This window comes from Fusarium proliferatum (assembly GCF_900067095.1).
Source record: "Fusarium proliferatum ET1 genome assembly, contig: FPRO_scaffold015, whole genome shotgun sequence".
NCBI lineage: Eukaryota > Fungi > Ascomycota > Sordariomycetes > Hypocreales > Nectriaceae > Fusarium > Fusarium proliferatum.
The window spans coordinates 366841-393085 of record NW_022194804.1 but is presented as its reverse complement, the minus strand read 5'-3'; the positions used below and the strand labels follow the sequence as shown (position 1 = coordinate 393085).

Below are 26245 nucleotides of genomic sequence, written 5' to 3'. Positions count from 1 at the left end.
GTTGAAATGTACCTGGGCCTGAATTCAGGCTTCCCCATATTTCTTTCCCCCCCTTGAGCAAGTAATTAAAACGGCCATCTGCATTCCCTATGACTTCACTTTCGGCTATCGAAAAGGAGCTGGTGCTCGACGGGGTAGTGACTTACATCCTTGGACGCGACAAGTCGGGGAGGGCAATTATAGACGCAAGATGGGTATCGAGCCGGACTACCAGTACTAACCAAACTGGCACAGGTCGTGCTATTCGCAGGGGCGCAGACCATGAAAATGATGACGCCGTGAAGGAAAGCGCGCCTAGTTTCGAGGGAGACTGGCGCATTCAGTATTTTGGACCAGACGGACAGCTTGCTGTTACTCCGTTTTTGTTGAATCTGAAGAAGAATAATCAGGTGAGTGGGATAGAACTGGCACCGGAGAGCATTTCTGACCGCGTGTGCGCGATTGCCCTGCAGATCTATCACGGCACTTGGAGTCTTCCTAATGGCGATCCAGTCCTGCATGGCTTTGGGTTTGAGCACGGTGGGAGTTTGGTCATGCGATATGGTAGTCCGAGGCAGTAGCTGAGAAGTTGCGCACCGTCAAGAGATGGGACCTCTGGCAAGAGCAAGTATCTACCGACTGTGCAGGCCTTCAATACACACTAACAATGGCAAACTCTTCTTGCGATATCAACTGAGATTCATTGATTCATGTAGCGAAGAGGATGCGGTACGAAGAACTGAGATCCTGAAAGAGGTCGCTGCACAGCCTGGCTTGAGCTATTTCGAGCGGCAACCATTGAACAAGAGATTATTCTCCTTGTACATATTTCCATGCAACACCTTTTTCATCATGGTTCGTGCATTGCGGTCCTTCATTAGAAGCTATCGTGCGGACAGATGCAATACTCAAGAGGTTACAAATCAAATAGGTGAGCCCGTCATTACCGCCATCACTGGTCCTCCGCCTTAACTTGCAGTCTGTGGGACGTGCGCAGCAAGACATCCTGGAGCTGATCCAAGGTCTCGCCTTCGCCATAATCGTCCTTTCCAATGTCAAAATAACCTTTGGGTGCCATATCACGAGGTACAATGGCAAAAGACCGTCCTAGAACGGTGGTTGGTTAGCTTCAAGGTAGGAAATACACCTTCTCTTGGGACAGAAATGTCGCCTTTTGCCGGATCGCCCACTTACCATTGATTGATGGGTCCGACGCAATCTTGAGCCATGCCGCAGCAGCATCCCTGGATTCGGCAAAGACAATGTCTTTGCTCTTGCAGTACTCTTGAACCGTTGGGCTCAGGATGGTAGTTCCAACGTACCTGGAGGAGGAAAAAAAGAAAGGATTAGCTAACATTCTGAAAGCATGCCCGTATGTCTTCGAGTGAACAGCGCTCACCATGGTCCTGTCAAGTTCATCCTGATGCCATCAACGACAGTGGTTCGGCGCACGCATCTCATAAGTGCTCGGCATCCCCACTTGGACGCCATGTACTGCAGAATGCCTGGCACATCCAAGAAGCCAACGAGACTGGCATTTACAATGAAGCACCTGTCGTGGATCTCGTCATTGAGAGGATTTTTGGAGAAGTAGTGGCGTGCTAGCTTCAGCGTGTAGATGACGCCGATCAGATCGATGGCGAGGATATTGAGCTCAGGCTTGGTGGGCTCATCGGAATCTATTTCACATAAAAAAGCGAATGTCAGTATCGTAGGCGTTGCTGGATGTGGCAGTGTCGCATTCAATTCTCCCCGTACCTTCAATGGTGAAAGCTGGGTCGGGCCCGCTGATGCCCGCATTGGCGACCACGATATCGACACACTTCCGGGGCGAGTTGGCTATTGCGCTGCGGAACATGGCTAGCTGGTCCTCCCAGGAGGTGACATCGCATGGACTGAATTTTGCGTCGCTGACAAGTCAAGGTTGGCGATAGAATTCGCTTTGCGGGATAGCAATATACTTGAGGATGGACTTACGAGCCGAGCTCCTTTTCGAGTTTCTCCCCATTTTCGATATCAGTATCGCCGAACGTCACATAAGCGCTAATTAAAGCATAGTCAGCATGGCATGCAGGAAGCTCAGAGACGGAGTCTGTCACCCAGCAGAGACAAATGCCCTGACTCCATCCTCGCCCATGCCTTTCGCTCCTGGCCACCAACGTTAGATGCAGCACAGCGACGAATTATGAAGTTGAATCAGTACCTCCAGTGACAATGACACTCTTGCCACGAATGCTGGAAAGATCCACTTCTGTGGTGCAGTCAATTGTTCCTGGTTTGTAAACTTGAAGAGACATGGTGCAGTGTAGAAGCTAAGTGTCTCTGTGATGATGATCTTGCAGGGTAGTAGCTGATGACTACGGCACTTCTAACGGTCTTTATAATGACTTTTGGAGTTTCACCGGGCACGGCCATGTCCAGCTAAGATGGCATACCGCGCCTGCGGTTTGTCGATTCTGTATCAAACATCCCTCGGCACCGTCTAGTGCGCATCTCGGCGCCGACACGTTGTATACACGAGGGACAGTTGTGTTCTATAAACGCTCGGCAATGCTTATGGTTTATGACTGTCATTTTTCTTGATGATATTCACTGATAACCGCCACCTAGTATACAAAACAAGCAAAGGTCAAAGGGAGAAAGAAGATTCTTCCAAGTGCAGACAATTCCCATTATCAGAGCATTAGAGTCATGAAAATGAGCCTTCCTCAGCCACAACTCAATATTCCAGACTCCAAGTCTACGGTTTCCGTAGCAGTGATTGACACGACATCTACCATCAAGGCAAAGACCAGCCTTGTTGTCACACCACACATCTCCGGCCATGACGAGTTCAACTGTCCATGCTATTGCTTTCTCGTCACTCACCCGACTACCGGCAGAAAGGTCCTTTTCGATCTAGGCATCCGTAAGGACCCCGAGAACTTGGCACCGAAGACGTACGCTTTTACAAAGGCCATGAAAATCTCATCGGAGCGCAACGTGGCAGATATCTTGGGTGATGACGAGATTTCCACTATCACCGAAATTATTTGGTCACATCATCACTTCGACCACATTGGGGATCCTTCCCGATTCCCAGCTAAGACCGCGCTTGTGATTGGGCAGGGTTTCAAAGCTGAGTTCTTCCCGGGCTATCCTGCACGCGAGGATGCCTGGATCCTGGAAAGCGATTATGCTGGCCGTGAGGTCCATGAAATCGACTTCACGACCGCTGGTCTCAAGATTGGCCAATATGATGCATTCGACTATTTTGGAGACGGCTCATTCTATCTCCTCGACTGCCCAGGGCACACCATCGCTCACATGATGGGCCTCGCCCGCACAACACCAACATCATTTGTTCTCATGGCCGCCGACTGCTGCCACCACGGCGGCGAATTCCGACCGTCCCCATTTTTCCCTTTGCCTGATGTCATCGATCCAAACCCTCTAGTGCATAGTGCCAAATACCCACGCCGAATGCCTTGCCCAGGACAGCCATTCCTGGACGTGCATCCAAAAAAGTCAAAGACGGAACCCTTTTACCAATTGAACAACCCGAATGACTCAGACACAGTTCGCGAGGCCACGCAGAGTCAGCGAAAGCTCGACGAATTCGATGCGAGTGATGATGTCCTTGTGCTTACTGCGCACGATTCTGATGCACAGAGTGTCATTGACCTGTACCCGAAGACGATCAACGAATGGAAGAAGCCTGAAAACGACTGGAAGAGAAAGCTACATTGGGCTTTCCTCGGGGATTTCAATGTGGAGTAGATGTATATTGAAGAATTGATCAAAGTTTTGTTATATTCGCTGCAATATGTTGTTTTCGAGCGCTCCGCGTTCAACCATACATCAAAGGCCCAAAGAGCCTAGTCTCCCCCAACAACTCGCTATTGAATGAAGCTGAAAATGAATATCAGCCTCTCAGCATGTTGGGGTAACCTGTTTTCGGGGCCGTATTCGAGGAACACCATGCGTAATGATTGATTCCCCTTGGTCAAACTCACCACCTATAGCTTATTTTCTTGTTCATTATAAGGCCTACAGTATTGTTTTCATGGTTTGGAGTCTTTTACAATTGCCTGCGGATTACCTATTCTTGATACTTAGGTGCGGGCGAATGTTACCAAGATCTTGACAGTGCGCTAAGTGTTATTCCCTTCATAAGGAAGAAAGTGATCTAATACATCCAAGTTCATAAAAGAGAAGTTGATCTGATAAATATATAGAACTTGAGAAATGTAAAAACACCCTGAATCTAGATAATCCTCACTCATTCAAAGCTTAGAGCTCATCGTCTCGCTGTTGCTAGGAGAAGATATCTCAATGACCAGCTTACCAAACTGCTTGGCGTCCCTGATATCTTGAAACAGGCCGTCAATGGCGTCGAGGTTGTCCAAACCCTTGACGGTGCGACTTACCACAGGCTTGATACGGTGCTGGCGGACAAATTCGACCATTTCACGGAACTCCTGGCGGGAACCCATAGTGCTGCCATGCAACTCGATGTTCTTCATCACGGCCTGCATGAGCCAGTCCATTTTAGGGGCCACGGTCATGCCATACGAGGAGATGATACCGCCAGTCCTGAGGAGGCGGACCCCACGGCGGACTATGTCGCCGCCAGCACCGTCTATAATGGCGTCAATGTAGGGGCGCAAGGCTGGCAGCAGGGCCAGTAGCTCCTTGTCCCAGTCGGAATTGCGGTAGAGGACACCGCCACGAGCCCCAAGCTGCACAGCCCGATGGATCTTGGCCTCGTCGCCGCTCGTGACCCAGACATTGCAGCCACGGGCCACGGCGAACTGCAGGACCTGCAAAGCGACACCACCGCCAATGCCAGTGATAAGTATGTTGCGGCCAGGCTCAGCGTTGCCGCCGCTCTTGGTGACCAAGGCGCGCCAGCCCGTCAGGCCGACCAGAGGCAAGGCGGCTGCCTCCGTGGGATTTAGATGCTTTGGGGCGGGCTCGACCTCGGACTCGTGAACGACGATGTAGTCCTGGGCGGTGCCAAGCGGGGTGCTTTGCGTGCCGCCGAGAGTAGCAAAGGTCACGTCGCCATCGGGCCCGTCCGGGCTCGAATGCCAGCCGCGGCAAGGGGTAAGCAGCACGGGCGTGTGCAACAGTGCAGAGTCGGCGCCGGGGCCAGCCTCAACGACCGTGCCGTAGCCATCGGCCAACAGTGGATTTGTGAAGGAGATGGCCGGGTATAGGTGCTGGCGGATAAAGAAGTCGCGGTGGTTAATGGCAGCTGTGTGAATGCGCACTAAGTACTCATTGGGTCCTGGGATTGGTCTGGGCACTTCTCTGAGCCTGAGTGGGTAGTAGACAGATCCCGGTTTCCCGTCGATCTTATCAATAGTAAGTTGCTGTGGCATGGCGGTAAGGATAACAGTGGAGGTAGCGGTGGACTTAGGGGATCGGTGACGAAGAGTAAGGTTGGGGTTTGGACTACGCGGAAGTTGTAGTTAGGGTTAAAGAGGAGAGGACTAGAAGGTGAGGATTACTTTTCTGCCTCTTGGTTTTTTTGTCTAGTAGCCTACCTTGTGTAATTAATCCAGGACTAAACAGCTTGCTAAAGATACCTTGACTCGGTATATAGGAGGACAGGGAGTTGGTGGTGTGTCTCGGTGCCGAGACGCCACGTAGGTAGCGCTTAGCTAGGTATACCAGTAGCTTTGGTTGAAGGTGCCTGAGGCACCTACCTCGTATATCAGCCGGACCACTCGGCCCAAGACCTTAGTTAGCCACATTCAATACACACACATCCCCTTCAACAGCTTTTTCCTCGGTAAGAAATATATACCCCTTACGGTATAGCCTCTAAACCTTTGGCGGGGCGCGGGCAAAGCTCCCAGACCTTAACCTTAAGCTTCCCCAACGTTCAAATCCCATTACGTGCAGAAAAGCAATGGCGACCACCTCAAAATCATCGAGACGCTACTCTAATGACCTTCTTTCTATTCCAGGCATCACATTTGATGTAACCGTTGCAGATCCTGTCCTACGAATCCGGTCGTATCTGGAAACATACCGCAACAGTTCGGACAAAGGCGCGGTAAGCGCTGTACTCTGCCCTTTCTATATGTGTTTATTTTTTATACATGAAATCATAACATGAATCATAGTTAATTGACTAACTTCCCTTGCAGGGCTTTGACGATGAGGTTATGCGCAATAACCTCGAGGTCGTGTCCGCCGAGACCTCGCCAGACAACAAGACAGCAGCCGCCGTCTTCCTGCTCAGAGCCGGGCAGAGTCTTTCCAACCGTCTCGGAAACATCCATGGAGGCGCTATTGCACTTTTATATGACATGTGCACTACCATGAGCGCAGCGCCGCTCTCCAGGAAGGGGTTTTGGGAGTTTGGGGGCGTGTCCCGGAACCTGTCCGTTACCTACATTAGACCGGCACCAGCAGGCAGAGAAATCCTTGTAGAGTGCCAAGTACTGCACATTGGAGAACGATTCGTGACCATATGGGGTCAGATGAGGGACAAGGAATCTGGTGCGCTGCTATCTGTTGCAGAACACTCCAAGGCCAGCGTCACATTCGAACAAGCACCTAAACCCAACATTTAGTACATCGTTAGCAAGCAGGGGAAATATCATTAGATTATGTTTCGCTATTACCCTATTGTAACTCGCAGTCCCTTTCCCCTTTTTATATATTGGACTTACTACCTACTTCGATAGTAGGCAGGCAGCAGTTTAGTTGCTATGCTTAAAAGAGTCTTGAAGGTTTATCTCAATGTGATTTGGACTTCATCCTGAAGATAGACTTCCATACCTGTATTTAACGAAGAGACTATATAATATTTCCTGTATAGCCCGTTTGCTACCGGCTGACATTGCTAACGATTTCCGTCCCAAGGTCCGAAGGCCAACGTGGTTCGTCTACACCGTTCCCGCGAGTCCCTACATTGTACCCGAGCTTCACCGTGCCTGGCGGGAAGCGGAGTACTGCCTTTGGTGTGCGAAAAACAAGGCCCCCAAGGGCTGCCGACTCCCGCATCTCGAAAAACCGGGGATTCAGCAACGTGCCGTCTTGCTTCATCTTCTGGATGAATCGCGGTATAGTATGGTTCATGCTGTGATAGTGTCGGAACACCTCGTGCCCTGTTTGACTCCAAACATGATCCCAGACTGGCTTGGGATACTCACCCACAGACTGGGCCAGCCACTGGTTGTAGTAGTTCAGAGATGTGTCGATGAGATAAGAACCACCGCTCTCCGACTGGTCTACAAGTGCCTCGAGTATAGCACATGTCCCCGCTATGCCTATTAGAAGAAGCATTATTACTAAATGCCTTGTAGCGATTAGTCAAGTCTTTAGTGGCACTTACCAGTGCAGTAGTCGGAATTGGGAAACACAGGAGTGACAGGCTCGTCGAGGCCCATGGCTCGCCCAAAGCCCATGGAGATTCCTGAGTGGGCATCGCTGATAGGCTGCCATCCACTGCGATGGGATAGCGGGCCGTCCCAACCAAAGCAGTTCTCGCGAATGTAGATGATGCCTCTCTTGCGATCCTTGATCAGGGAGAAGACCTCGGCCGGACCGAACCCGTACTTGGTCAATGCATCAGGCCGATAGCCATTCACGACCACATCAGCCTCTTGTATAAGATGGCGCAGCTTTTCCCGGTCCTCTTCCTGCCGCAGGTCCAGAGAGCAGTTCCATTTGCCCCAGTTGAGGTCTGGGTGCAGACCAGAGAAGTCTGGCAAGTGCGGGGCGGTGACTCTCATGATACTGGCCCCAAGCTCGGCCAGGCCCCTTGCAATAGCAGGCCCAGCAATGACGCGGGTCAAGTCCACGACCTTGAGCCCTGCTAGAGGTCTCTCGACTGAGGTGTCCTTGGATGGCTCCCACCAGCCCGCTGCGTGTCTCGAGTCCTGTCTCTGCACTCTGTACAGCCCAACTTTACCATTGACCTGGCCTTGGGCGCTGCTTGCATATTCCTCTTTACTGAGGCATATGGTGGCAGCTTGCTTGTATTTATCCCCAAGTAGATTATCCCACGTCTCCGCGTCATTCTCAGCTATGCGCTTCATAAATGGGACAAACGACGACACAATATCTTGTATTTCCTTGTTGTCTGACGGAAATCCAATAGCCTCCAGACTTGGATCAGGATTCAGGCTTCCGTGCAGATGGAAGAAGCGATTATCTTTAGTCTTGTAGATATTTGTGACGGCCTTGCGAAAAGGGGACGATGCCATCTGGTGCAGATCTCGGTTAGGAAAATAGTGGCTATACTTTTCCGTGAGTTCTCGAATCGGAGTCGGTTGTATTGCTGAAGCAGGGTCCGGGTTGGTCTCGATTACTAAGGAAGACATGAAGAACAGTTGGGCGTGATCCGTGTCGATAGTGACAGGAAATGGGCCTTGGCCGTACTTGCGGCTGATCAAAACGTTGATGAGGACTGCTTCCAGAGCCTTGAGGGATGCAGCACTCTCTGCGAATCTCCAGTTGATTGGCAGACACGGAAGACTTGAGCCTTCAAATCGAACATGATGAGCGAACTCCTTTGCCTCAGCTGGGAGACTGCTATGGAGACTGTTGCCAATAAGCGATTCTAATAGTATTGCTCGGCTCTCAGCGGGCACTGAGTATGGCAATGTGAATTGCTCAGGATCGTCCATGGTGAGGAACTTGGATTAACCCAACAGGTGTGGAGTAGAGAAGAGAGTGTAACAGAGACAGGTAAAGAGAGATAGACAGCAGTTCGGCTGGAAATTGTCCCTAACGTTGACGCAATTTATTATTGCGGATCATTCTCGACCCAACATAATTGGGCATCGTGGTCACAAACCAGTGTAAATAAACCTACAGGGTAAAGTTCCTTGGCCTATGGATACTGGTGGAGAGGAGACTTAGGCCTGGCGGCCAAGGTGCATTAGGTTCGGCATAGGGCACCCAGTTCGGCGCCGCCAAATAGTGGACACATGGACCGGTCGGCATTGCAATCTTCACTCTTTACACTATACTCTTACTATCTAAGGCTATATTAAAGAAGATAGTGTAGCTAATAATAACTAAGGCTTATAGTTACTAGCCTGTTAATTTTAAACATAAAGTTGAATATATTTTATGTATAAGGTAAATTAATAATTATATAAATAAAAATATTATTAATAAAATAAATAATATTACATTATAGTATTTAATTTTGAAATATATTATTAACCTTTTGTAATTATAGTTAAAAATTATAATTCTTATAAATTTAACTTAATCTTAAGGCTATAGAGATTAGAGCTAGATATGTATTTTAGTTTTAGGATTTATTAAGCTGCTACGCATTTTATATGTAATGCGACTGTTGTATAGTTTATAGCCCTCTGCTTGAGGTACTGTATACTGAGTATATAGAAAACTGCTTTCCTCCGTAGTGGACATTTGACCGTCCACAGTAGAGAATATACTAGACGGACACAAAGAGCGATCTTTCCGGCCATAAATACAGCTAAATGCCAAGTCTGTAAGCGGTAACGATATTTCAGGACCTTCAAAGTGAGGATTACTCCCATATGAGTAATAAATCGGGTTGTCCATGTGAAAGAATGCTTAGTCTAATCTACAGTACAGGTCCTATTCAATAACCTGGGCACACCCAACGATCCTTCAGATTGCCTCGGACCTCATCAGTTTATTGTGCAGAGCGTAGTTTTTTCAGCACCGATATCAGATTATGGGGTTGTCCGTGTAGATAATGCCAGAGTTCATCAGCTCGGGCACAGCCACAAATTCGTCGCCGAGCTCGGTGCCGCACATTCTGACGCAGAGATGACCATGGGTCGGATTCCTAAAAGCCGCAATACTCGAGGCTTCTTAACTGCCTGTTAGCTTTCACGACGGGTTACTAGGTACCCAGGCTAGCAGGGTACAAAGTTTAGGCCATAGAATGCTTGACTGTTACCAGTTGAACTACGACTTAAATCGCCGGCGGTACTGTGAAGAGCATATTCTAAGCTTTCTCTCCTGAATCACGCTCTCAGCCACAAGTCTCAATTGATAACAACACAAATAGCAAAGAGCATATTCATTGGGCTTCACAGCTCAAGCCTTTTTTGAAACCATGAGCCAAGTCCGAGTTCGTCGCAGGGCTACAAAAGCCTGTCTATCTTGCCGTCAAAGGAAAGTCCGCTGTGATGTTGTTATTTGCGGGTCTCCTTGCACCAATTGCTCTCTGGACGGCAAGAGTTGCATCATCACTCAGAGGATGACCAAACGGTGAGAGGAGCTGGTGTTACCTTATTATTCCTTTAATTTCATGGCTGAAAGTTTATCGTGGCAGCCCGCGGCCTCGAAACCCCGGTATACTTTGGGATGTTTCCGGCAGCTCGTACTCACCGACGGGGGCGAAGAAGATGAGCAACTCTCCCGAGCACCTTGAACGTGGCGTCGCTGGGGTGAGCAGCCTTGAGGCGGGTGTCAGGTCGGATCTGCGCCACGACAGCAGGCCTTTGCTTATGGCGATGTCTTCGGCCAACGCGGTGACGTGGACGCCAGTGCAGACAGAGCCAGGCGTGGCATCTGGTAATCGAGCCCCTACAAACCACCTATCTTCCCAGAGTACATGATCTGATTTGGATTGGAAGCAGGAATTCTTCTTGCCAACGCACCTAGTTCACCAGGTTCAACTGATTCTCCGCTGCTTTGCCCTGTCCAAGCAGCCAAGAAGCACATAGCTTCAGCCAGATCGAATGAGTGGCACTGGTCCAATTACTCATTCATGACCATGGGGAATTGGGGCCTCCTTTTGCAACAAGATGTCCACTTTCTGGACCTCAAGGGGTGCCTTCGTCTTCCATCTAAGGTCATATTGGACGAGTTTATGCCGCTGTATTTCTTGCATGTGCACCCTCGTCTCCCCTTCCTTGACGAAGGTATCTTCTGGAGTATGTATTGCCTCGATACAACTTCGGATTCACCCCAACAGGGCATTCCCTTGCTTTTGATGCAGGCCATGATATTCGCAACCAGCGCTGTGAGTGCCCTACTTACTGTTAATTGACGTAGTCGAAGCGATTCAATAATTGCTGAGAACTGAGAAGTTTGCGATGCAAGCCACTATTCAGAGTTTAGGATTTAAAGACATTCGACGAGCTAGGTCAGCATTCTACCAAAGAGCCAAGGTACATGGGCATTATCCTCGCCGTTCGTGTTTGCCCTTCCACTGAACAGTGACTTCTTAGATCCTTTTTGACTTCAACTTGGAGTCCTCGCCTATGGTGCTATCTCAAGCGGCCCTCCTCCTCTCGTTTTGGTATCCAACATCGAGAACAGGCCCTCAAAAGCCCAACAGCCTTTGGTTGAGCATCGCAATACACCACGCCCGATGCCTTGGAGCGCACGAAGCCTGGGAGCATCCAGACCTCCAAGTCCAATCCGAAAGATCACACTTACTAAGACGACTGTGGTGGTGCTGCGTCATTCGTGACCGGGTTTTGTCACTGGGGTTGCGACGAAGACTTCAAATCACCAAGGTGCCGCCAGTGCTGCTCCCTTCTGATTTTGAGAATGAAATAAACCACTCAGAGGTCGCCAGACGGGAAAACAAGCGAAGGCTTGTATGCATCCTCTTGAGAGTAATGGAATTATGCGGGCTTTTGACAGATCTTTTAGAGCTCATCTGCCTACCTGATTGCTATCGGTTGAACTACACTCAAAAGGAGGTAGCCAAACTGTCAGCCTGTCGTGACGCCTTGAAAAACTGGTTTATGATGACAAGCACCGCCATTCCAAGCCCTCTGCTTGATAACAGGTTTCGTGACCAGTCAGTGATTGTACATGGCAGCCTCATGTACATGTATTACCAGTGAGCAAACATTCCGGCGAGTTGTCGTAGCAAGGCAGAGTGCTGATTGGTCACTCCACCTTTCTCACAGTTATGCAAGGCTCGCATTATCGAATTTCGAGGCACTCATCCCGATTTTACAATCAATGCCGCCTGGTGTTGACAATTTTATCACTCTACATAGTTCCGAGCATGGCCGGGAGGTTCAAGAAGCAAGCTTTGGCGTCATGGATTGTCTTGAAGAACTTACGCAACTAGGGCTTGTCCAATATCTCCCTCTCAGTGTGTAAGTCCCTGTAAGTCCCCTCCATCGGAGCTCAACAAACACTAAGATCTTGTCTAGAATGGCTCTCATCGCCTTTCCATTACTTCTAAGTACACTGGACCTGCAGGTTCTAGCTACGGCCAACCTTCCCGCCAAATTGGCAGTAAAAAAACACCGCTTTAAGGTCTTGGTGGAAGCAATGAAAGAGATTGAGCCGCGCCACGATGGGGTAGAATTGATAAGTACTACCATTCGACACCTCGTCAATCTCGTCCAGATGGACATTTCTTTGAGCTCGAATAGCCTGATAACAGAATTTACAGATGTCTTGGCTTGTAAGCCTGACGTTTACCTACGTCTGGCACTTACGATGGACTTGAGTCTAAGTCTCCTCAGGCTCCCAGAGGACAGGGACTTTCCTGTCGCCTTGAGGAGCAACTATATTCCCACGGCCAATCTGATGTTTTCCCCAATACACCTGGAGTCGTATCAGTCGACAGTGAGTTCAGATGGTGTGGAAGTACTTCCGAGGGAAGCAGATCAGACCCCAGATGAGGTGTTTGGCCTCTCATTGTGCACCAGACGAGAGGAGACCGATACGTCCCATCACCGTGCAAATGACTCTGCGGTTTCTGCCAGCATTTCTCAATCAGGTGATGATCTGGCATCACCGAGATTTACAGACAACCTTTTCCTCGAGGCTTCTTTGCCAGCCCCTTGGGACGATCAGGTGGCCTCCAGCCCATCGGCTACAGGCAACAATTATTTTAGGGCACTCACAGACTCAACCTGTAGTGCAGCCCATCAGCATTGCACAGATGAGGTCTCGAGTCAGTCTGACGCCTTGGAAAGCCTTTTGGAGTGGGAAGATATGTACATTAAGAACTCGCCTGGACTTGTAGACACAATGTAGGAAGATATTATTGGCTAGCTGTTGATATCTGGCGTCCCTTCGGGGTCGATTGGCGTTTATGTTACTTCATGGCGAACGACAAGAGCGTACTGGCCGATCAATATAGTCCGGATAAGGATAAACAGGATAATCCTTGATAATTTCTCCATTAGCCACTTGTATGCCCGCATTGTCGTTGAATAAGTCCAAGTCACCAACGTTAAGAGCATACATTTGAGCACGCATCATCTCAGTAACCACAGCAAGCAAGGCCAGTTGCGAGAAAATGTTAGCAAACAGCAGGCTGGGACTTTGAGTCGACGACGGGTGTTTGTTTACACTAGGAGACTATGGAATTGCGCTGCCTTTAAAACAATAGTTGTAGTTTTTGTTGTTGTTTGGTGGTATATATGAAGGAAAGTAACTGAGTTGCCGCTAGAGCACTCCCCTTTGTAGTGACAGCCCTCCATCACAAGGGATGACAGCTCCCTGTAAGAAAGTTGCTTGTGAGCTGCACAAGATTATTGCAAGGAAGGCGACGTCCTCTGGATTCCCCAGGCGTCTGACAGGTGTGATATTGGCAAGCTTGAGCGGAGCATCAGGGGGGCTGGTCTGCCGAAATAGGGCTGTGTCAATCATGCCAGGGCATATGACATTGATTCGAATGCCTTGTGGACCGTAATCCTGAGCGTCTGTCTTTGCGAAACCGACCATAGCGTGCTTCGAAGCAGAATATGGTGACATTCCACTTGAGGCATTGAGCCCTGCCAATGAAGATACTGTGACTATGCTCCCTCGCACGTTGCCTAAGCTGGGGAGGGGATCCTGCTTTAGCATTTGTCGGATTTCGGCCCGGTGGCATAGCCAAGTCTGTGGAAGTGACAACTCGGTCAATCTTTTACTGCTTTAGAAGAGAGCGGAGATAGGCCATATTTGTGAGCGAGGGAGGAAAGGGTCTCAACTTACACCGTGTTGATTTATAGAAACAACCTTATCAAATATAGCCACCGGCGTCTCTGCAATCGGCGTTCTAGCAGGGACTACACCCGCAAGGTTGATTGCATAATCTAGACGTCCAAACATGGCCACGCATGCATCGACCATTCTTTCCACTGAAGCATCACTACCGATGTCCACTTGAAAGATTTCCACCCTGACGTTGGGGACTTCAGCGACAATATGCGCCTTGGTATCTTTGAGCCCGCTGAAGTTGACGTCTACCAGAAACAGCTTTGTACATCCTTCTTTGGCGAAATAAATGGCAAGCCCTGCTCCAATACCTGCATTTCATGTAAGGTCAGTGTTATTTGCTTCGATGTGTGTGTTTCTGTGTTGTTCAAGTCTGTCTGTACCTGAGGCTGCGCCCGTGACTAACGCGACTCCGGGAAGTGCGATCTGCATTTTTGCTCGTCTGTATCCAATTGGGCCTAGAAACTAACTATCGAGCACCTTGAGCTGGAATGATTATACAATTCGAATCATGATGCGTAATAGCTGATGTGTCAACTTGTGCTGCCGAGCTCGGTCGACTCTCCTCCTCCTCCATCGGCACCGAGTCGGGTTGCATTGTCGCCGCTTCGGGGAGTCAATGGGCCGAACTGCTTGACCATTTATCCACGCTAGACGCCACAGACGTAGTTGGTTGGTTGGAAGTCGTTGTATTTTCAGGCCTCGTCATCACTGTTGCTCCATGTCTGGTCGGAAAGTTTTACTTTGCAATTCTCGACGGCCTTGGACTCCTCAATCCACTTGCGAAAAATGATGGACTCGTTCCCAGGTGTCGCGCTCATTGTCGGCGCTTCTTCACGTATGGATCAGCAAACCATTCCATCAAACTCCAATAATTATTGTACACCGAGGCTGACATTCGTAGCAACTGGTCGTGCCACCTCTCTGCAGCTTTCGAAGCAAGGGTGTACTCGGCTCGCTCTCGTAGACGTGGACCTCAACCAAACAGAGGCCCTCGCTCGCGCATGCCGTGATGTTGGAAAGCAGGATCTGGAACTTTTAGTGTTGACAGGAGACCTCAATGACGCCGAGACAGTCAGGCAGCTTACGGCACAGGTAGTCGAGCAGTATGGGCCCATTTACTATGCTGCAAATTGTCCTGACATGCCTATGACATTTGGTATGACTGCGGACCTCAGTCTCGAAAGCTTCAAAGAGCCAGCTGAGGCTGTCCAGAGAACGGTAGGTGAGGCTGTTGGAAACAATGTCTCTCGTCTACTGCAAAAATTGATGTAGAACAAGTCACCAAAGCTGACGAGTTTGATTCCAGATATGGCTCTGGATGCGTGAAGAGATTTCCCAAGCCCTCAGTCAAGAAACAAACAAAGGGGTCTTGAGCATCGTAAACATTACGACTGTTCACGGCGTTGGATCGGAGCCTCAATTACCAAGTTGTGCAGCAGCAAGCCGCGCCATCGTGGGCATGACGCGAACCACAGCCATGGACTACGTGACGAGCGGAATCCGGGTCAACTGTGTGTGCCACTCTGCGCTGGCTCAGCAACCCTCAGCGGATACGCAGATTAAACTCGAGCAGAAGCTTTCGCCCTCACCGCTGGGAAGACATCTACAGGCAGAAGAAGTGGCTCACGTAGTTTCGTTTCTTCTCGCAAGGCAGTCGTCCGGTATTACTGGAACTACGTTGCCAGTCGATGGGGGTTGGTCACTGTACCACTATTGATGTATCATGATACTATGCAGGCCTTTCATCAGAGTAACATAAATCAATGAAATATATAAAAAGCTTTGCACAAGATTCATTCGTGTACTGCACTATTATATAATAACATACACATGCCGGGACAAGACACAGTACAAACAGCCTAGAGTCCTTAGCCTCTCCACTGGATCGTCAATGCTCACTGAGCATCATCTTATAGGAAAGGAGCTAGTCTTATGGATTGGAGAATGAAAAGATTCCTTTCCGTCAATATATATATTCCTGTGAGGAGCGACATTAACATGAGAAGTAATTGAACCCGGCTCTCCTGTTACATAATTTCAACACATCGCCCTATCCACAGAACCCATCGAATACCCAGTCTCTGCACGCTGGGAGCTCCGAGTCTGTGCGAGATGCTCCACCAAGGAAGAATAAGACAGTTAGAAATCGGCTTTATACGGGTACTTCCTGAGCAAGAAGCTCCCACTAAGGGCAATAACTGATCCAGTAGCAAATAGCAAGGTATACGTGGTGAATCCCGTCAGATACTCGGGAGCTTCAGACCGTGGGAAGAGCGCCGAGCCATAAATCTGCGCCAGTTGGGAAAGTCCATTGATGATCCCAAGACTGATGGCTCTCGTCTCGGGATCTACTGGCCCGAGGTTACTTGCGGCGTAGGAGAGGGCAATCGGACTGCCTGTCCAGATAGCTGAGTTGATGAAGCACAAGAAGACATAGCGGGGTACGTAAGCGCGGATGCCCGTGGCGAGGGCACAAAAGATGGCGCCTAGCAACATGATGGTGAACACAAAGAATCCACGTTGCAAGGGAAACATGTCAGCAGCCACCGATGTCGGAATTGCGATAGTGAGCGCGACTATGTAAAGCGGCGTTGTCATGTATCTTGCACAGCCAGTTAGTCGGTGCTCCGTTCAGTCAATTATGTAGTTGATGTGGGAGAGATGTTCACGAACTGTGCTTTGACGGATGTGTATCCGAGACCCTGGATCAAGTAGGGATAGAAGTAAGCGAGGGCTGAGGAGCCGACGAGCTGCATGTAGGGCAATGCAAGAAAGTACAGCCTCCAGTTGGTTACCGCGGAGACAAAGGCACGGCCGTGGGATAAGCTGTTTTCATGGCTGCCAGTAGCAGCCGTGATGTCCTCTGTCGTAAGTCTTTCCACAGCAACAAGTCTCTCTTCTGCTATCAGCCCTTTCGACGTGGCGGGATAGTCAAGGAGGCTGAAAGGTGCGAAGAGAGCCATGGCAACAGTAAGGACGCCTTCGATGATGAAAAGCCAGCGCCATCCTTCGATTCCCCTCGCCCCGTCTAGGTGGCCACTGATGGCACCTGCGAGAACACCGCCAAAGGCGCCGGAGAGAATCGAAGCACTCAAGAAGATGATGAATCTCTTGGCCCTATTTCAACGTTAGATAGCTACATGAAAGTGACACAAATGGATCTTTTTGCCGCTGGGAAACTTACTGCTCTTCCCTTTTGTACCAGCAACTAAACATAAACATAACTCCAGGCTATGAGGCTGGTCAGTCCTTCAGCCCCTAGGATGGAAGAGATCAGAGCATTGCTTACCGCAAAGCCAGCCTCGGTAACTCCAAGAAGGAATCGGACTGCCCACAGCTGTTCTCTGGACTGCACGGCACCAAGAAACGTGGCACATGTGCCCCATAGAAACATGATGGCGGGTATGTATAGAGATGGCCGCAAGCGAACGATAATCATACTATGCTGATATGAGCCCGAATTCACCCCTTTCCGAGTGTAGAATCCACATACTTTGATGGAGTCCCGGATATGACATATGCGACCTGGAATGTGACAATTGCGTGATAGTAATCTTGGTCACTCAGGTTCAGAGTTTTGTTCATGCCGGCGACGTTGGCAGCGCCAAGATTAGAGCGATCCTGTTGATGTTAGCGTTCCCTGTTTGAAGTTCTCATCGTTCATACGTCTCAACAGGTTGGTACTTACAAGGTAGCTGAAGACCATGAGAAGCCATAGCATGGGCATCAGACGCATGTCAATCTTCCGAACAAGTCTCCTCTCTACGAGTGCTCTCTCCTCTGCCACCATGCGATCAACTTGCTCGACATGCTGGGTGTCAGTGATCTGGACCTCAGATTTGGACATGGCGCTAAGTTTGTTAAGCGCGGCTGGCTGTTTGTGGAAGGAAATATCAACCTGAAAGCCTGGTGACTATGGTTCTGGCGATTTTCTTGCTTCATATCTACGATACGTTGCCGTGAGGCTGCGAGATCAACTCTCTTATATCCTCCAGCTCAGCCAATACGAGCCAGAAGGGTTGTTGGCAAGTTCAATCGGTTGGCATTGAAGCTCGGTGACCGGCGCCGAAGTATTTGAGGCTTGGACTGGGAGCATGTGCAGGAGAGCGAATCCGAAAATTCGGGACTAGCTTGTGAATAGCGTCATGTCGCTAGATGCAGGCGAGGGTTTTGGGCAGAGTTACCCCAGATCCCCGCAATTTGGTGGATGGTAGCGCAAACTATGGCCAGTAAGTCTGTTCAATCACAAGACGTACGTGTATGGTTGCCAAGTGCGTATGGCATCTTCCATCTATGGACACATTGATTCAACGCCGAAATTCGCTCAATCGAATAATGGTTTCCGTAAGATAGTAATGCATTGACATTTAAAAGTTCCAAGAAAGTCGTCACAAGCGACTACTACGATGCTCACGGGCTGCCAGTTCCCTAAGCTCCTTCTTTGCCAGCTTTCCATTGGCATTTCTCGGAAGCGCCTCCATGAAACACACCCCGCCGGTCAGCCGCTTGTAACTAGACAGTCTAGAACCGAGATAGTTAACCAGCTCGGCCTCGCTCACCATGCTTTCCGGACGCCGAACAACGTATGCTCGAGGGCACTCCATGCCGCTCGCGTTCGTGATTCCCACAACAGCGGCTTCGACCACTCCCGGATGACTGAAGAGCTCACTCTCTAGTTCGGCTGGTGCAACCTGAAAGCCCCGGACTTTGATGAGATCCTGGTACCGGTTTAATCGTAGTTACTCATACGGCAGGGTATTCATGGGAACATCTTGACCTACCTTCTTTCTGTCTAGGATGAACAGCTTCTTGCTCTCTGACTCTATGTAAACAACATCACCTGTTCGGATGAATCCAGATTCAAGACACTCATGGGTGGCAACCCTGTTCTTGTAGTAGCCTTTGAATACGGTTGGACCCCGGATAAACAGCTCACCAGGCTGGTTATAGGCCGTTATCTCAATACCTTCGTCGTCGAAGAGCCTAGAATATGTTCACGTTAATGATGGGCATTGCGCGTGACAGGCAGAATCAATACTCACATAGCCTCCGTATTTGGAATCAAGGCCCCGACGCTGCTAGTATTGTCATGCACTGGATAGTGCACCTTTGATACGACACCGGTAAGCTCCGTCATGCCGTAAGCTGTACTCCACGGACAGTTACTTGGTATGATCTCCCGCCAACGGCGTTCCAGCTCTGGGCCCACTGGAGCTGAGCCACAAATCCCATATCGCATAGAGGAAAGCTTTCTTCGCTTTTCGTGGTCAGGACGGTCGATGTGGAGGACAGCCAACATCATGGCCGGAGCCATCCCCGTGTCAGTGCACTGGAACTGTCCCACAATATCCAAGAACTTGGACGGATCGAACCTTGATGGGATGTAAGTCTGCCAGCCTTGACGCAATGGTGTTATATGGGACCATATAAGAGATGCAGCGTGAAACATGGGCCATAACATGACCTGTCTCACCTGGTAGTCGCGTCTTTCGACCTCGTTGAGGAGCACTGCCGCAGAAATGACGTTGTGATGACTCAACATGGCGAGTTTGGGCAGACCACTGGTACCACTGGTCGGGTAGAGACATGCGGTGGTGGACTTTGCCGTTGCTTCGTCATTGAAGGATGTCCAGGGTGACGAGCCATGAGCCAGGAGACTGGTCCATGGGTTTTGTGTCGGATCCTTCGTCGTTAAAGGCGTAATAGTAAAGACGTTTGCTTTCGGGATTCCGCACTCAGAAGCTCCCCTAAGAGCCTTCACCCGAAGAGTAGGACAACAGAATAGGAACTTGGTGTCGGAATTGGTTAGGTGTCTCTTTACCTCGCCATCCGACAGTCCCGGGTTCATGCCTGTCCAGACCCCGCCAGCGGCCACGGACCCTAGGCTGATGATTGGTTGGTATATCTAGGAGGCGTCTCAGTTTCTGAGCCCTAGAAGCTTCGAGGAAAAAAGAATTACTCACATTGTTTGAAGAAAAGAGGCAAGTCGTGTTACCGGGTTGGAAACCCGCAACCTGCAGCCCTCGGGCAAGCCTCTGGACCAAATCCTTAGCCTGTGGCTTGGATATATTCTCATGGTCAGGGTTCTCTGGGCTAATGAGGATCTAAAGCCAGTTAGTATCCTGCAGACTGAGAGAAAGAATTTCAAAGGTGACGGTGGCTAAACTCTTGGTACTCACCGGTAAACCAGGGTCAACAGGGTCGCTACCCCCAAACACATAACTGAGTAAATCAGTTGATGGAATGGACACGGATGGGATGGGTGACCGAAACATGGCTGATCTTTCCAGCACGCTTGTTCTATTACGATCAGAGCCTTCCTGTCTTGCCTGTACCACCTATTTATCATCTAGCACAGTTGATGAAGTGGGTTCTTAGCCGAGAGGCGGATTGTCACGAAGCCCGAGATGCGGTTGGGTGGAGCCATCGGCACCGATATGTGACCATCAAGGAGGCACATTTGGCAGTCCAGCATAGGCAGATGATACAAAGAAGAAGCGGCCAACCTGAGTCAGTAAGTTATGGCCTGACAAAAGGCATCCCTGTGAACTGTCAACACAAATTCCACGAGATGCTTCCTGGATTGACTTTAATAAGAGTTTTATTTCAAGTTGATAGACTATATAACTGATAGCTTATATCACGCGCCTCACATGTCATCGTGATAACGGCGCATTGTCGCATAGATCCTACGAGTGAAGGATGGTGGCAAGACCATAGCAAGGATCTATTAAACCTACTGTTACTACATTGCAGTAATCTTAGGTCTACGATATTATTTTGGCATTCCTGGTAACGAAGACGGTCTTATAGACAGTCTTGTAACTAAGACTTTACTGGAAGAGCCCTGCCATTTTTCGGTATCATGCTTTGTGTCATTTCAAGCGAGTAGTTATTGACATAACATATCAGAAAGCAGCCCTTCACAACTTGATGCACAGATTGATCACTGAATAGCGACTTCGTTATAGTTTCCTGACTTATCCAGCCCTTCCCGCGCTTGACTCCATGCTTCTGAGATCAGTCGGGCGTGCTTCTCACTTCGAGGCTTGATTTCGCATCTGTCATGTTTGTTAGGCACTCGGTCTTGCGCAATAGGCCATGACGTACCGAAAAGGGACTGGTCTAGCTGAAATTGACTGCGTAACTTCATCCCGATCAACCTCGATTTCTAGGCCGTCAGGCCCACGAGCCCTCCGGATGTCAAAAGCCCACAGCAATCTTGCCGTGGCTAAGAACAAGGTCCTTTCGGCCACATGGATTCCGGGGCAGATGCGACGGCCCGCTCCGAATGTCCATTGGTCACGCTGCCTGTAGTCGCCGGCCGCGGCAGCCTCCGCCAGGGACTTGGAGGGATCATGGCGTGAAGGGTCGAACTCTCGCGGGTTCTGAAACAGCCTGGCATCGTTGTTGGCACACCATACTCCCAGCACGACGGTAGTGCCCGCTGGGATCTTGAAGCCTTCAATCTCGTCGTCCGCGAGCGCAGCATGCGGGATCGCGCCGTTGATTGCTGTAGGAAGCCCTTCAACTGTTAGCAATGGCTACCAAAAGCTTCCTGCCTCTCAGTTTACATCGTAGTGCCTCCTTCACCGTTTGTCGAACATACGGCAGCGACTGAAAGTCGTCCATTGTTGGATATCTGCCCCCTCCCACCACGGCGTCAAGCTCCTCGTGGACTTTGCGCTGTACGTCAGGGAAAAGCATCATGGCCTGGTAATCATTAGTTTTTCGTTCTGAGCGAATGTTCAAGTTCATCGGCGTCCAAGAATTATGATTTTTAGGGGATTCATTATGTTAGTATTGTATTACCTTGATGAGGCCGGCCAAGGTATTGCTTGTTGTGTCAGCTCCACCTTCCATGGCGATCCCCGCAATGTAGGACGCGGCATGATCCGTCAGGAGATCAAGGGCTGCAGCGTCTTTCCAAGTCTTTTGGGCTGTGTAAATATCTGCAGCAAAACCTGATAGACACGACAGAAATGGTCAGCATGGATTCAACACACGGGTGGAAATTGGAAGAGATATACTCGGATATGCGGTACCAAGATCAGCCTCGACCTGGACTTGTTTGTAGAGTTTATGGAACTGTGCCTTTTCTCGCTCGAAAATCTCCTTCCCCTTTCTAGCTACGCCATTCAACCATGTCGGAAGCAGGCGAGCGATTGGACGGAGCTGCGGGAACCAGTCCAATAACTTACTGCTGCTCACCATGACGAAAAACCCGTGCGTGTTAGTCAAGAGCTCTTGCATGACCGGGCTGTCAAGGGAGACTACTCGAAATCCGTACGCCATGCTAGTGGCAAGACTTGTTGTGGCGCGTGTTACGACCGCCTCGAAGTCGCCGGGTTTCTGAAGCAGATCGTAGCAAAGCTGCTTGGTCTCGAGATCCTGGTACGGAGCATATCTGGTGGCCCTGTTGATGTTGAGGAACTGATGGTAGAGCTTACGCTCGACTTTCCACAATGGATCGTAGCCTCGCATGATGATTCTCGAATGCTCCCAGACCTCCTGCATGTAAAGTTTTGGCCTGTCCGCATAGTTGCCACTGCGCTTATCGACGAGTTTCTTGATCATCTCGCCACTTGTCAAGACTATCATGTTTTGGGAGCCCAACTTCAGGGAAAAGATTGGGCCGTCTGTATTACAAGATCAGACTTTTTGCTTCTATTTCATGAGACTTGCAGTAGCAAGACCTACATTCTTTGCCCCATCTTTGGTACTGGAGATGGAGATCTCTGCGGGGAATCTGGTGCAAGTTGCCCAGGATAGGAACCGTTGGAGGTCCTAGAAATACCCTTAGCTTAGGAACCGGCACTTTTGAGGAGTGCACTCCTCTGCCACTACTATACTAACCAGGCGGCGCGCCACTCCATCTACTTGTAGCTCTAATTAAGCGAGCGACTAGAGTTAGAGCGACCACCGCGGCGCTGATGTACACCAAATTGCTCTCGAGACTGATGATTGTCATGGTTGAAAAAAAGGATGAGATATTGATGCCTGCAATACCAAACCAATCTTGTGAAAAGTTTGACATGGAATATGATCCCGCGACTAAAAGCACAGAAGCTGTTGTTACTCGTCCCCGGGTCGGCCGGGATTAGTAAAAGAGCAAACGGCATTGGTGTGAACTCGGCGCCGAGCCACCCGAAACTCGGCTGGCATTTAACTTGGCCTCGGTGCTGCTCCCCACCCGGCTCACAACAGTCTGTCTCCATTACCCGGGCCCTCCCCAACCTGTCTCGCGAACGCTCACAGCTAGATCCGTCAAGTCGGTCTGATCTGCCTATATAATAACAACAACAAAAAACGTTGGTCAGGGATTAATTAACGAGAAATACAAGCAAGAAGAGGAGACACAGTGCTGATGCATCTTGAAAGTGATGGATAAACTGGATATACTGTGCTCGCACGTAGCTAGGTAGTCTAGTTATTAGCTTGACGCTACCACTACACGCGCTACCCTAGATGCGGGGAAGCCCTGTTCCCCCGCGGGGATGGGATTGGGATTCTGGGGAAGCTCCGAACCCCGCCTGAACCCGGCTTCCCTGTATCTGAACGGATATCTAGTTACATGCCACCGCTCTTTCCATCAGCCATAGCACTCGTCTGTTCCGCTGCCTGCCACTGGACAACACATTGGAACCCGTAGAATTTGACCCTTCTAGTTCAATATCTGTCGCACCAGAAGAGAACATGAGTGCGCTTGTGGAGATGTGCATGGAGAAGCGACCAGTCAAGAAGCCACGTGCCTGCTCTCACTGCCACGTCCGAAAGGTCCGCTGCGACGCCTGGCAGGTCGGCCTACCTTGTACCCGTTGCCGGCGGCGCCAGCAGGACTCGACCTGTGTGCTTGTAGCAGCACCTTCGCAATCAGAGAGAACAAGGTATGTAACGCTGAGGCAAGACACGTCTTTCGATACTTCGCGGGAAAAGTCACGATGGCTGAGTCTCATCACCAAGAAGCTCACAGCAAATCCTCTCTCAGCCTGCCCAAGCCGACTCTGATGATTGCGACTCTGATCTCGGACTGCTGCAAGGCGCATTGGGCGAAGGAGCTCCCCCGATAACACTTGTGAGTACCCTCACGAGCGCCTGTACTATTGCGACGTCGTAGAGCCACGTATCGAATGTTTCTAAAAACTTGCCTTATCAGACTCCAAGTCACGGTCCCCCACAGGTGCAAGCACGGACTATGCAGCAGATCGACCAGGGTAATTCAGATGTTACAGCCGTGCACCTGGCACTGAATACGCCCCCATCCGATGTGAGCGTCCAGGAGCAGGATGTCCAATTACGAATCGCCGAGGAAATGTGCCGGGAGGACGCCACGGTTGTGTCTCCAAATCATTCTGGTAATGCCGACGAGTGTTGCGAGGTGATTGAATACCACGAGGGTATCACTCCAGCCACCATCCTGGGCCAAGCCATTGGGAAGCGCCAGCCTAACCGTTTGACTCGCGTCATGCTGAAACGTGCGCGGACAGATAGGGGCCCTCAGATGGGAGACATGCAGGCAGCATCGACTAATATGGACTTCCTGGAGCAGAGGGGTGCCCTGGACATTCCGCCGCGAAATATATGGTATGTGAAAATGCTGTTGGGATTCGCAGTAGTGTTGAATGCCCTTTTATCAGCGATTAAGCAAGCAAGCCCAGTCATGAGACACAGACGAGGACCTCCAGATGCTGACATTAGCCTTTAGCAATCAACTTCTGAAAATCTACTTCACTTGTGTTTACCCATATGCACCCATATTGGACCGTGCCCAGTTCATGGAGGAGTATTACGCTGGAAGGCAATCTATGTTTACTATGCAGTCAATCCTCGCCAATGTGGCCGCTCACGCCCCAGAGGAGCTGCTACAGCGAATTGGATTCAACGATCGTGAGACTGCACAGAAGACATTCTACTCTAGGGCCATCCTGGTCTACGACCTCGGAGGCGAGACAGGACAATTGAACCGCCTCCAAGGCTCCATCATGCTAAGCTCCCTATCCTTCACTTACGCCATGGACAAGGACTACCGGTACTGGTTCAGTAACGCCTGTCGAATTGCCACGCAGCTAGGTCTTCACCGGCAGTACATATCTCAAAGGGTCGATCCAAAGTCCAAGCGGCTCTTTCGACGAATCTGGTGGGCGCTATACAACAGAGACGTACTCATGGCCGTTCTGGGCCTGACGAACCTCACCAACTTTGATGAAAGGTACTGCGACACAAATCAACTTACAGAAGACGACTGGGACGACACTAAAGTTCCTGACCGCTTTGCGTCCGTGATTCCCCCTATTACACGTTTGCACAAGATATGTTTTCTGGAACATTGCAGACTCTCGCTGATAAGTACGCACTGGTTCTTACCCCAGAATTTTATTTTCCATTCTGCTTTTAAGAAAAGAGAAAGAAAAGACAAACAGAAAAAGAAATGTCACTGACACTTATGACACGAGTAGGCAAACGGTTTCTACAATACTTTAAGACTCCAGGCAGAGTACCTTCTGCTTCCGAGATACAAGACCTGGAGAACGATATTTTGGGCTGGAAGAACAAACTCGACCCAGGCATTTCGCTCCTATCCTTTCAGGAGTGGTCTGTCGCCAACGTTTTGGTTCTCGTGCTGCTCGCTATCAGCTTTCGACTGGAAGCAGTCTTTTACCGGACATTGCGCGATATTTACAGACGTAACGGCGATAGTGCTTCGATGCAGCAAGTCACTCAGAGGCAGGAGAACGCCATGTTTGAGCTATCGGCAATCATGCAGCGAGCCTCGATCAACGATGTGATTGGCTTGTGTCCTCTGTCCTTGTAGGTGTCTCTCGAGTTCCTCCCCCATATGCTACACCCAGATTCATTTGCCAACGGTCCTGACCTTTGCGCTTTTAGCATGACCTGCACTTCCTCTATCCTCGCCATGAGGATAGAAATTGCTCTGGACCCAACTACAGGTCCAAAGAAGAAAAAGGCCTTGACGGCCCAACTATTCTCTGAGCTTCAGTACCTACGCGAGGGCTGCGAGTACTGGGGCAGCATTACCTGGACTGTGCGCATGTTCGAGGCCGCCATGGTAAAAACCGGCCTCAGTATTGACCAGCAGCAGCCTGACGGTGGAATGGGTGCTGAGGGGGTTTCACGCGGCTTCCAACCCGCTGAAGGGAACCAGCGGCCTCGAGACCCAACACTTTTGGCGGATACAAGCAACGTGGACTCCCTTGATGATCCCGATATGTTCTTCCGGCAGATTCCAGACATGGATACTATGAACAACCTCGCCGGGGTCTTCCCGCTCGCTGATGACTACGACTGGATTGAAAGTTTTCTTCTGGCTCCTTCTTAGTATGAAGAAAGA

General features: G+C 50.0%; 13 protein-coding genes across 13 annotated transcripts; 6 read left to right on the top strand and 7 right to left on the bottom strand.

Moving 5' to 3' along the window:
* Window positions 1-89: 89 nt before the first annotated feature.
* FPRO_12423 (uncharacterized protein) lies at window positions 90-560 on the top strand (the record flags this gene model as incomplete). Its single annotated transcript, XM_031224218.1, has 2 exons — window positions 90-389; window positions 453-560. The coding sequence occupies 2 exons, from the start codon at window positions 90-92 to the stop codon at window positions 558-560; spliced, it is 408 nt and encodes a 135-aa protein (XP_031089499.1).
* Window positions 561-931: 371 nt separating this feature from the next.
* Window positions 932-2276, bottom strand: FPRO_12422 (uncharacterized protein; the record flags this gene model as incomplete). The annotated part of the gene is made up of 7 exons (XM_031224217.1): window positions 932-1086; window positions 1174-1301; window positions 1379-1658; window positions 1738-1889; window positions 1957-2022; window positions 2079-2127; window positions 2183-2276. The coding sequence occupies 7 exons, from the start codon at window positions 2274-2276 to the stop codon at window positions 932-934; spliced, it is 924 nt and encodes a 307-aa protein (XP_031089498.1).
* Window positions 2277-2676: 400 nt separating this feature from the next.
* FPRO_12421 (uncharacterized protein) lies at window positions 2677-3738 on the top strand (the record flags this gene model as incomplete). The annotated part of the gene is made up of 1 exon (XM_031224216.1): window positions 2677-3738. The coding sequence occupies one exon, from the start codon at window positions 2677-2679 to the stop codon at window positions 3736-3738; it is 1062 nt and encodes a 353-aa protein (XP_031089497.1).
* A 506-nt stretch (window positions 3739-4244) lies between these two features.
* On the bottom strand, window positions 4245-5345 carry FPRO_12420 (uncharacterized protein; the record flags this gene model as incomplete). Its single annotated transcript, XM_031224215.1, has 1 exon — window positions 4245-5345. The coding sequence occupies one exon, from the start codon at window positions 5343-5345 to the stop codon at window positions 4245-4247; it is 1101 nt and encodes a 366-aa protein (XP_031089496.1).
* A 533-nt stretch (window positions 5346-5878) lies between these two features.
* Window positions 5879-6548, top strand: FPRO_12419 (uncharacterized protein; the record flags this gene model as incomplete). Its single annotated transcript, XM_031224213.1, has 2 exons — window positions 5879-6025; window positions 6120-6548. 2 exons carry the CDS (start codon window positions 5879-5881, stop codon window positions 6546-6548), a joined length of 576 nt encoding a protein of 191 aa, XP_031089495.1.
* A 256-nt stretch (window positions 6549-6804) lies between these two features.
* On the bottom strand, window positions 6805-8609 carry FPRO_12418 (uncharacterized protein; the record flags this gene model as incomplete). The annotated part of the gene is made up of 2 exons (XM_031224212.1): window positions 6805-7247; window positions 7313-8609. The coding sequence occupies 2 exons, from the start codon at window positions 8607-8609 to the stop codon at window positions 6805-6807; spliced, it is 1740 nt and encodes a 579-aa protein (XP_031089494.1).
* A 1728-nt stretch (window positions 8610-10337) lies between these two features.
* FPRO_12417 (uncharacterized protein) lies at window positions 10338-12945 on the top strand (the record flags this gene model as incomplete). The annotated part of the gene is made up of 6 exons (XM_031224211.1): window positions 10338-10506; window positions 10572-10957; window positions 11025-11105; window positions 11166-11788; window positions 11859-12053; window positions 12111-12945. The coding sequence occupies 6 exons, from the start codon at window positions 10338-10340 to the stop codon at window positions 12943-12945; spliced, it is 2289 nt and encodes a 762-aa protein (XP_031089493.1).
* A 414-nt stretch (window positions 12946-13359) lies between these two features.
* FPRO_12416 (uncharacterized protein) lies at window positions 13360-14325 on the bottom strand (the record flags this gene model as incomplete). Its single annotated transcript, XM_031224210.1, has 3 exons — window positions 13360-13794; window positions 13891-14204; window positions 14277-14325. 3 exons carry the CDS (start codon window positions 14323-14325, stop codon window positions 13360-13362), a joined length of 798 nt encoding a protein of 265 aa, XP_031089492.1.
* A 360-nt stretch (window positions 14326-14685) lies between these two features.
* On the top strand, window positions 14686-15613 carry FPRO_12415 (uncharacterized protein; the record flags this gene model as incomplete). Its single annotated transcript, XM_031224209.1, has 2 exons — window positions 14686-15114; window positions 15203-15613. 2 exons carry the CDS (start codon window positions 14686-14688, stop codon window positions 15611-15613), a joined length of 840 nt encoding a protein of 279 aa, XP_031089491.1.
* Window positions 15614-16035: 422 nt separating this feature from the next.
* On the bottom strand, window positions 16036-17743 carry FPRO_12414 (uncharacterized protein; the record flags this gene model as incomplete). The annotated part of the gene is made up of 6 exons (XM_031224208.1): window positions 16036-16498; window positions 16570-17013; window positions 17081-17127; window positions 17186-17336; window positions 17390-17517; window positions 17585-17743. 6 exons carry the CDS (start codon window positions 17741-17743, stop codon window positions 16036-16038), a joined length of 1392 nt encoding a protein of 463 aa, XP_031089490.1.
* A 541-nt stretch (window positions 17744-18284) lies between these two features.
* Window positions 18285-20171, bottom strand: FPRO_12413 (uncharacterized protein; the record flags this gene model as incomplete). The annotated part of the gene is made up of 5 exons (XM_031224207.1): window positions 18285-18614; window positions 18678-18879; window positions 18939-19801; window positions 19860-20000; window positions 20076-20171. 5 exons carry the CDS (start codon window positions 20169-20171, stop codon window positions 18285-18287), a joined length of 1632 nt encoding a protein of 543 aa, XP_031089489.1.
* Window positions 20172-20842: 671 nt separating this feature from the next.
* Window positions 20843-22867, bottom strand: FPRO_12412 (uncharacterized protein; the record flags this gene model as incomplete). The annotated part of the gene is made up of 7 exons (XM_031224206.1): window positions 20843-20957; window positions 21007-21421; window positions 21471-21609; window positions 21709-21860; window positions 21927-22535; window positions 22597-22683; window positions 22753-22867. The coding sequence occupies 7 exons, from the start codon at window positions 22865-22867 to the stop codon at window positions 20843-20845; spliced, it is 1632 nt and encodes a 543-aa protein (XP_031089488.1).
* Window positions 22868-23592: 725 nt separating this feature from the next.
* FPRO_12411 (uncharacterized protein) lies at window positions 23593-26233 on the top strand (the record flags this gene model as incomplete). Its single annotated transcript, XM_031224205.1, has 6 exons — window positions 23593-23783; window positions 23860-23971; window positions 24053-24480; window positions 24602-25194; window positions 25353-25704; window positions 25783-26233. The coding sequence occupies 6 exons, from the start codon at window positions 23593-23595 to the stop codon at window positions 26231-26233; spliced, it is 2127 nt and encodes a 708-aa protein (XP_031089487.1).
* Between the last annotated feature and the right edge of the window lie 12 nt (window positions 26234-26245).